Raw genomic sequence first — 10,581 nt, forward strand, 5'->3', positions numbered from 1 at the left:
TTAGTGTTAAAAATGGAAATACCTAAATATCAAGATGTTAACCGAGTCAACTCAGCTGAGTACGTTGGGCATACTCAACCTCTACGCGGGGCGTACTTGAACAGTGACCAAAAGAGTTTGACTGCGTACATGCATCATACCACTTGGTACGCCCAACGTACACACCTGGTTCCTTTTCCATTTCATTAAGAGCTTATTGCTTAATATCTTACGTCCAAATTACAAAACTAGACCCCAAATGTTGTCCTTGACCATAAAGTTTCCAACTTTATGGTCTTGCATGTCCATTAATTGCTAAATACCAAAAACCCTAACCTCTTAACCCATTAAGACATCCAAAATCATGCATGGAAGGGAAATAATGACCAAGACCACATCTTTATGCTTGTGAACACTCCAAAATGTCTGAAAGGATAGCTTAAATGGATTGGAGTAGCTCATACTCAAAATATCAAACTAATGAGACCAAAAGAACACAAAATTCATGGCAAAACTAGATCTAAGCATATCTTCATCAAGTTCAAAGCTTTTTACCTTTAAAGAGTGTCCAAAGATGATGTGATTCTTGATTCAAGATGCTCCACACTTCTAGGATGATCTCCTCTTCTTCCTTCCTCCTTCAAGCTCACCAAAACACACACACTAAGCTTAAAAATGGCCTAAAAAGGATTAGGGTTTGCTAGGGGGTCGAAATGGGGCTGGAGGCCGATGAAAGGAAGAAGACTTGGGACATAAGCATGTTTAAATAGGTTCTAAACCCTAAAAATTAGGTTTTAGGATCTTGCCACATACGCTATGTACACCTAGCATACGTGCCCCTCTCCCAAAAATTACAATAATGCCACTATGGGCCATTTTGCAACAATCTTCACTCATAAGGGATAAAATTCAATAGATTATCATATTTAGGGTTAAAAATGGAAATACGTCAATATCAAGATGTTACACTATACTTGTGGGTCGAAGGCACCAAGGCCGGCCCATTGGATTTGATATCCTGATATATTGTTTGATGTTATGCTCAATATATGGTCGATCTGTATGATTACCTAATGATTAGTGATATGTGATAAATTGGTCGATTTATATGATTACCTATATTGTTGGACATGTGTTAGACTAGTAGATCTGTAGGACGACGTGTATTTTGGTGCCTATTGATCGTTATTATATATGTTGATGTGTTATGGTCGGGTGGGTTGAGCCGGTCCTGCTATGTGTTGAAGGCCAAGATACCTAAGTCGGTCCGAATAGACTAAAGGCTTATGGGGTGGTACAGTCAGGTTGAAGTCCCGGAGAGCGGTCCAGATAGGTTGTAGGCTCGGTGCAGCGGTCCAATCATACTGAAGGCTCTAAGAGAGGTCCAGATAGTCTTTAGGCCCAGTGCGGCGGTCCAGTCAGGCTGAAGGCTCATGTATGCATGTTGTTATTTGTATGGTTGTGTGTGGTATTTTGGGGGAACTCACTAAGCATTGGCTTACGATTTAAGTTTATGTTTCTGGTACTTTGGATGATCGGGCAAGGCGAAGGCGTAATCATACACATCCTTCAATTTTATGTTTGGGGAGATTTTATGATACAATGATCTTGGGAATATATGTATTTGACACTTGATTTGATATAGTTTTGGTTGAAAAAAAATGCTTTCATTTAAGTTAAAAATGAAAAATTTATCGTGATTTTTGGGATGTTACATCCAGAAGCTTCATTTTTTTTCGGGATCTACAAGGTATCAAAAAGCAAATTTCACTAAAAGGTTAGTAATATTATCTCTTTTTGTAGTGATAATGAGTAGTTTTGAAAGTAGGTTGCTATAACTAGTAAAACTTAGATCCTAGCTACATGTACACTTAGAGTTATTTTAACTACTTCCATTGCTAAATAATAATGTATGGATTCATAGAAGACATATCTATGGTATTAGAGCCATTATGTTTTAGTTATAAGAAGTAATTGAAAAATAGAGAAAATCGAGAGAAACTTGTTTGTCGCATGTTGCGGCGCGACCTTGGCTGGTCGCGACGCGACCTCGTAAGATATAGGATTTTCGTGTTTTGGCCTATAATACCAGATTTTAGGAATTATTTCTAGTTTTAAATACTGTTAACATGAATAATTAAACTAGATGATTAAATTCACATAAGAAATTTAAAATTATAAATGATTGATTTAAAATTTAATTAATTAAAAGTTAATTAAAGAGAATATGTTTAAATCATGTATTTTAAATTGTTTAAAATACACCTTACATATAGTTATAATACTTTATATATAGTATATGTAAAACTAAAAGATAAAATAGATGTTAGTCGAATCAAGAGTATGCCTCATTCTCAAGACCATGTTATAAAAGAGGTATAAGAGAACGACCTATAAAATGACTGTTGAATGGGTCTCCTTTTTACTCATCATTTCTTTATATGGTTAATTATTGCTAGCCGAAAGTGTTTGATATGACGATGTCTCATTAAAAGTACAACATATAAAGTACTAAAACAAAATTCTCATCTTAGTTATATTAGGAAATATGAATAGTTGCTAACACATGAAAAACATACATTATTCCTTATTATCTATTTATCGAGCGTGTGTGGTAAACCGGCATGCCAATTAGAGAACCATAACATAATCAATGGGTCACATGTTTTTTCATGGTTGATTCACCATCTTATTTGTGAGACATCGATATCCCATGCACAAATAGAGGATGTGCAAATATAAGATTCACATGCCATTAAATAATTTTAATAAAGCTCTAAAGATCTAGAAATTTCATAGAGATTGAAAATTGATAAATAGTTTTATCTACCTAAAATAAATTTGTGCTATGATTATGGTATCCCTATTGATAAAATGAATCTAAAATATGGATCCTAGCCTTAAAATAAATTGGGTAATTATTTAAGGATTAAATAAACTAACTAAAATTTCTCTCTCAATTTAGATGTATGGTTATGAAGGAACTCCTCTCCTACATTATCCCCCCACCACCATTTCAAACTTCTCCCTTCTCTCTATTCTCTAAATGGGAGAAAATCACTTGTGGGGCCAACTACCTCAATTGGATGTGTAACCTGAGGATAAGCCTAAGGTACGATGATCGTGAGTACGTTCTTGATAATCCCATTCCTGAAACTAATGAGTTATCTACTGATTGAGATAAGGTTATTCTCTACATACATGTTGAAGACTCAAATTAGGGGTTGGTGGGCCAAAATAGTGTAGGGCGTTCCAGCTATTGGGATTCAATGGTTGTTGTTGAGGCACACTAAAGAACTGGGCAGCTGATTGTGTGGGCAGAAGGCCTGATTGCAAGATAGGTAACCCAAAAGGGCGTTGCACAATGACTGTTAATGGAAAGATAGGTCCACATATACCACAAGGACCCCTACCTACATTGGGTATTTTATTGCAATGGAGCATTGACGAGCTACCACACTATTTGCCTCTTGTACGACTACTTCATCCTCAATGTTGCTTTCCTTCATGGTAAGAGTGGTTCATGCTTGCATGCTTCATTATTAATGTTGTTAAATGTTAGAGATGATAAATGACCCGAGTGAGAAAAATGAATATTCTGGTTCTAAACTTTATGCATCATATGCTCTTCCAATAGAAGCATACTAGTTTAAATCAATTTATGAAGATGAGATCGATGGCAAATTAAACTTGCAACATATTGTAATTTAGGGGAAAACCCATTAATATTATAAGACACATTTTTTCTGGAATGATTACACCAATATTATCAAGAAGGTCAATAATAATTTTTATGTGGGTGTAGTAATTGGTTACATTTGAATCCCCAATGGTAATGTTTTGAAGTTCATTGTATGATTAAATAGCCTTGGAATCTTTATTATCATGAAACAAAGTCTTTAGGCTTATCCTTACCGGTCTACCAGTGCCATTTTTCTTCATAATCATATGAAGGAGAGAGGTAATCCATATATCCACATGTTACAATGGATTCAATGAGATTTCATTTAGCATTTTTAGGCAACTAGGGATTTATCATTCGGTTCATTGAGATGAGTAGAAACATTAAGACATTTGTAGTGGGAAGACATGCGAAAGAACAAAATAAGGAGAGGGAAGGTGAGGAAGCACCAAGAGAGAAGGGAGAGGGAAAATAGAGAATTTATCGGAGATGATCACTCATTTATATTCTTACTATGATACCATGATTATAAAATGTTTTCTCATAATCATCCTCTCTATATAAGTAAATGTAAATTACAAGCATAACAAGGTCGAAATACATACAAGATAAATACAAACCAAATGTAATGTTATACTAGCAATGTCCACCATCTTTTAAGAATTTACAAACAAAGAACATTGGTCTCATTTTGATCATCAACATAAAGTCCTTGTGAGACCTCTCTGAATTGCGAATCTTAATCAACTTTAATAGTTCCAAGTATCGATTAAGAGAATAAATTCAAGTGACCATTGCATAATATTTTTTCTTCGTTGTTGATAAGAACCTAACCTCAATTATATAATACCATAATTAGTTTGTTCGGGAGCTCATTACTAACAAGTCAGTTCTTGAATGCTAGTTGGTCACCAAGTATCCAATTTACCACTCGTGTAACGAGTTTGGGTGCGATTGTTTCATTTGAGCCAATTGAAGTTATCAGGAGTTAATAATTTGGGGTGATTAATTGAAGTTATTATGATTCAATAATTTGGGGTTTATGATATATTAATGAGATTTCATTAACTGTGTTGTCTAGAATTTATATAACTTACTAGTATTTATATAATTATATTCCTTAAATTGGTGTAACATAAGGAAATGAAGTCATACGACAGAAGGGATAATGACTTAAAAGGGTAATGTATTTTTTGATTTATACACATTTGGTCATTGAGTTTTTTTTCATCCACATTCACCCCTTCAACTTGTTAAACTGTACACATTTAGTCCTTATGATCGACTACTGCAGGTTAGTCGGTAAAAATGACTTAATAGGGTAATATATTTCTCACTTTGTACACATTTAGTCCTTAATATTTTTTTTTTGTTGGAATATAAGACATTTTTGTTTTTGTACTCATTTAGTACTTATGAATGATTTCTTTAGTTTTTTTTCTCATGACATCTTACGTGAGACAATCATTAATGAGGTGTTTGGGGCTTTTGATGCTTATGTCAATCGCGATCTCGACTACTTGATAGCTTAGGTCATGTGTTCAGAACGTCATAACTTCTTCATACGATCTCGGATTTTAACGATCTTTATATCCATGTGTTCGTAGTTCAGTCTACTACAAATTTCGTTTAGGTTACTCCCATTAAAAGTAATATACTTTTACTTATGATCTTTATATCCATATGCTTTTTATGAATGCATGCATAATGTCTTTTTTTATAAAATTGTAACTAAAAATATATTATATTTTAACGGGGGCAATCTTAACGAAAGTTTTAGTAGACTAAAAAAATGTACACGTGGATATAAAGATCGTTAAAATTTGATATCATATGAAGAAGTTACGATGTTCAGAACACAAGACCTAAGTCAAACCACAAAACCTACGAACCAAACAATCGAGATCGTGATGGACATAAGCATCAACAGTCTCAAACACCTCATCAATGATTGTCCCATTGCAGATGTTGTGAAGAAAACTTAAAGAAATCATTCATAATTACTCAATGAATATAAAAACAAAAAAAGAAAAAAAAAATATTAAGGACTAGATGTGTATAAAAATATTGAGGACTAAATATATACAAAATGAGAAATATATTACCCTATTAAGACATTTTTCCCGGCTAACCTGGAGTAATCGGTCATAAGGATTGAATGTGTACAGTTGAACAAGTTGAATAAGTAAATGTTGACGAAAAAAAAAAAAACTTAGTGACCAAATATGTACAAATCGAAAAATATATTACCCTTTTAAGGTATTATCCCTACGACAGAAATAATAAAACCTCTCGTCCATGTTCGCTGTGGACAGTGGTGAACACATAAACTTTCAATAGTGGTGGCATAAATTTTTTTTTTTGAAAAAATGTAAAATAGTAGTGTCATAAAGTTGTAAAGATGTTGCACCCTAATAATTTTTTTACCACTAACGAGCTGAATCAAAGAGGTGGTTCGGGACCCCCTGACCATGGACTTATCTTATCATCTTGATCATGTGAAAAAAATAGGATATATATAGTAAAATCCCAATATTTTCATCAATTTGACAAGAAAGTCTTAAACTTTATTTTTTTTTACAGTAAAGTCCAAATTGCAGGCAATTTTTGACAATTTTACCTTTTTTCCCCGGTTAGCCAGTAATTATGACTTTTTTGTCAGCAAAATAAAGTTTAAGACTTTCTTGTCAAATCGTCAATTAGGATTTTTCGCTCAAAAAAATAAAGTTTAAGACTTTTTTGTCATATCGTTGAAAATATTGGGACCATAGTGTGTATATAATTTTTTTTGTTAGAAATTTAATGATATGATACTCTTTAAGCATAAGAGTTATTGACACCTTCTCTAATCAGCTAGATCCTATTGAAATCATTTACATTTGCTTCGTGTTAAATCGTTTTTTTAATCTCAACAAACCGACATTAAAAAAAATTGAGATAATCAAGAAATAAAGAAAGAACCAGGGTTTGTTGAGATTAAAAAAAACGATTTAACAAGAAGCAAACGTAAACGATTTCAATAGGATCTAGTTGATTAGAGAATGTTTCAATAACTCTTATACTTAAAGAGTATCATACCATTAAATTTCTAACAAAAAAAAAATTATATATACACTAAAGTCCTAATATTTTCAACGATTTGACAAAAAAATCCTAAACTTTATTTTTTTACAGTAAAGTCCTAATTGATGATTTGACAAGAAAGTCCTAAACTTTATTTTTTTTGACAAAAAAATTATAATTACCAGCTAACCGGGAAAAAATGGTAAAAATATCAAAAACTGCCGGTAATCTGGATTTTACTGTCAAAAAAATAAAGTTTAGAACTTTCTTATCAAATCAATGAAAATATTAAGACTTTCCTGAATATATCCCGAAAAAAATTTGTTAAATATTGTGTCTTATTTTTATTTTGCGTTATTACTCTTTTTTATGGAATCGTTGAATTTGTTATAAGTTTTTAATGTCATAAATATCATTTAACTTTTATATTGCATGCATGTGTTGTGTTGATACTGCACGAGTTTTGTGAGAAAACCAAATTTATATTTATTTATCCAAATTACTTCATCAATGGTACAGTCGTCGTATTTTTTTTTCAAATGATGAAGTGGGCACTGTTTTAATCTGGAAGAGTAATTAATAGCCGAAAGATTTACTTATAAGTGAACAAATTAAAATCACTCCCTCTGATCTTAATTACAACATAAGAGTCCTTTGTTGATTGGTCGTGTTTCTCGTAGGTTTGACTTCGTAATATACAGTAAACTAATTTGTCAACAATTACAATTGTGTATGTGGACAAATCATCTCCCGTTTTTTAAAATATTAATCGAAGAACACTCCATATATAAATCGAGGTCAATTTCCTGAAAACAAGTCTATTTCATTAAAACTTCTTCTTCTTTCTTCTTCCTCGTTCACATATAATTAGACAGAGTATGAACCACGCCTAAATATTGACGTCATAATAAGTGTATATATGTGGACATGCATAATAACTGTCTTAAATATGAACCGAATTATACTCCATAAATCTTTAAGTCAATCGTCAATTCCCACAAATAAACAACTCGATCTATGGTCGTTTCCCGAATTGGCCTACTCTTGTACTATAAAAACAAAGTATGGTGTATGCTTTTCCATGTCAAAAGTTGCATTAATTTCAATGCTATATTTGCTTAAACTTTCATCTCAAGAACCGTTTAAGTTGTTTGCTGAAAACATAAACAGTTAATTAATCATGAACAAAAGAGTCTTTCTCCTCCTCTTTTGGTGCTTGATCATGAAATCTTCATCATCAAAGAACACTATTCATGGTCATCTTCGTAGAGGCTCGTCTCTATCAGTTGGTGATGGCTCACACATCATAACCTCCCCTGACAACACTTTTACGTGTGGCTTCTACGGCCTTCAAACCAACGCTTACTGGTTTGCAATCTGGTATACAAATTCCAAAGATCGAACCGTGGTTTGGACTGCAAACCGCAGCAAACCTGTCAATGGCCATGGCTCAAAAATGACGCTTCAGAAAAACGGTGCCATGGTTTTGACCGATGTAAATGACATGTTTGTTTGGCAGACCAACACAACATCCACCGATGTAGATAGAGCAGTGCTGCTTAATACAGGTAATCTGGTATTGATGAACAAGAAAGGTGAGATTCTTTGGCAAAGCTTTGATTATCCAACCGATACTCTTTTGCCTTCTCAAGTGTTAACAAAGAGCAAAAGCTTAATATCTGCATTGAGAAAAGGAAGTTTACAAGCTGGGTATTTTAGTTTGAGTTATAACAGTAATAATGTATTAATACTGCTTTATGATGGCCCAGAAATCGCAAGTGTGTACTGGCCTAGTCCTCTTCTTGGATTTGACGTTTGGTCTGCTGGAAGAACCTCCTATAACAGTAGCAGATTTGCAGTCTTTAACGATTTGGGTGTGTTTAATTCAAGCGATGGGTGGCAATTTAATGCTTCGGATATGGGTTTGGGGATCAGAAGGAGGCTCACCATGGACTATGATGGGAATCTCAGATTTTATAGCTTGAATGAGTCAACTGGGTTATGGTCGATCTCATGGCAAGCTATTGCACAACCATGTGATGTTCATGGAATCTGTGGGAGAAACGGGATTTGTGTTTACGGAGACAAACCACCGTCGTGTTCATGCCCAGCTGGCCATGAGTGGAGTGACCCTACTGATTTAAGCCGTGGGTGTAAGCCTACATTCAATGCTACGAGTGAAAACTCAACGAGGTTTGAGTTTTTGCCAATGTCGTATACTGATTACTATGGCTTTGATCTAAATTACTCATCGCGCATTTCCTTGGATTCGTGTAAAGACATCTGCTTGAAAGATTCTCGTTGTGAAGCATTTAACTATAGGCTAACAGGTGAAGGTCTTTGTTTTACTAAAAATGTTCTTTATAATGGTTTCCAGAAGCCTAATTTCCCAGGAACCACCTACATCAAAGTCCCAATAGGCATGGAAACACCCGAAGCTGCTTCAATCCTTACTGGTTCAAAGGCCATATGTGCAGACGATCAAGTCACCCTGGGATCTCCATCTATGTATAAATTATCTGGTGGGAAGGTGAAATGGGTTTATCTTTACTCGTTTGCTATAGCTATTGGTTTAGTTGAAGCTTTGGTCATCTTATTGGGCTGGTGGATATTTTATGGAAACAACGCATTGGTAAACAGCCTAGAAGAAGGGTATCGTATGGTATCTAGTCAATTTAGAGGGTTTAGTTATAAAGAGCTGTTGAAGGCGACACAGAACTTTAAGGAGGAGATAGGCCGAGGAGGATCAGGAGTTGTGTATAAAGGGATTCTGGAAGACGAAAGGGTGGTGGCTGTGAAAAGACTGGGAGATGTGAGCGAAGAAGGTGGAGAGTTTTGGACAGAAGTCAGCACCATTGGTAAAATCAATCACATGAATCTAGTGAGGATGTGGGGATTCTGCTCTCAGAGAAAACACAAACTTCTAGTTTATGAGTATGTAGAAAATCAATCTCTTGACAAAAGATTGTTCTCCTCGAGTTTTCTTCAATGGAAAGAAAGGTTCAAAGTTGCCATCGGGATAGCAAAAGGTTTGGCTTATTTACACCATGAGTGCCTAGAATGGGTGATTCATTGTGATGTTAAGCCAGAAAATATTCTTTTAGATGAGTCGTTCGAAGCAAAGATTGCAGATTTTGGTTTGGCAAAGTTGTCACAAAGAGGTGGTCAAAACTCGGAGTTTACTAAAATGAGGGGTACAAAAGGATATATGGCTCCAGAATGGGCTAGCAACCTTCCTATCACAGCAAAAGTTGATGTGTACAGCTATGGGGTTTTGGTTTTAGAAATGGCAAGGGGAGTTCGACTTTCTAATATGATTATGCAGGAAGGTGAAGAGGAAGAGTCGGAGCTTATGAGGGTTGTAAGGGTAACGCAAACGAAGCTTCAAGGAGAAGAAATGGAGTCATGGATTGAAGAGATTATTGATTCAAGGTTGGGAGGGGTGTTTAGTAGGAAGCAGGCTGCAAAACTGGTTGAGATTGGTGTAAGTTGTGTGGACGAAGACAGGAATAAAAGGCCTACAATGGATTCGGTTGTCCAAGTTCTAATTGATTGTGAGCCATAGTAGATACACCAAAAAGAATTGCGTTTTACTGTTTTTGTGAATGTTTGTATTCGTATAGGTTTAAATTACACTTTCCTTTGAAAAATTAAAAATTGTTCTTGGTTGATATTGCTCCAAGAAAAATAAAAACAAAAACTTTCTTTTGTTACACTTTCCTTGATTGCATTTAGTTTCCTCTTGGCCTATATCCTCTTCTTTTAGGCTTATTAAATATATATAGTTGTTTTGTTTCTTTTGTATTATAAACTAAATCTTATATTCAATTTCAGAAAATATCTCTTCCCTGTAAATT

The 10,581-nt window shown here is 34.4% G+C and overlaps 1 protein-coding gene across 1 annotated transcript; it reads left to right on the forward strand.

The window, feature by feature from the left end:
• The first annotated feature begins 7,784 nt into the window (after nucleotides 1-7,784).
• Nucleotides 7,785-10,359, forward strand: LOC145014172 (putative receptor protein kinase ZmPK1). The gene has a single exon (XM_078972543.1). The coding sequence runs from the start codon at nucleotides 7,905-7,907 to the stop codon at nucleotides 10,287-10,289; it is 2,385 nt and encodes a 794-aa protein (XP_078828669.1). The 5' UTR covers nucleotides 7,785-7,904; the 3' UTR covers nucleotides 10,290-10,359.
• The last annotated feature ends 222 nt before the right edge of the window (nucleotides 10,360-10,581 follow it).

This window comes from Lactuca saligna, chromosome 9 (assembly GCF_052625555.1).
Source record: "Lactuca saligna cultivar CGN05327 chromosome 9, ASM5262555v1, whole genome shotgun sequence".
NCBI lineage: Eukaryota > Viridiplantae > Streptophyta > Magnoliopsida > Asterales > Asteraceae > Lactuca > Lactuca saligna.

Excerpts from the sequence above, each read along its gene's own strand:
- LOC145014172 (XM_078972543.1), top strand. The coding sequence starts at position 7,905 with ATGAACAAAAGAGTCTTTCTCCTCCTCTTTTGGTGCTTGATCATGAAA.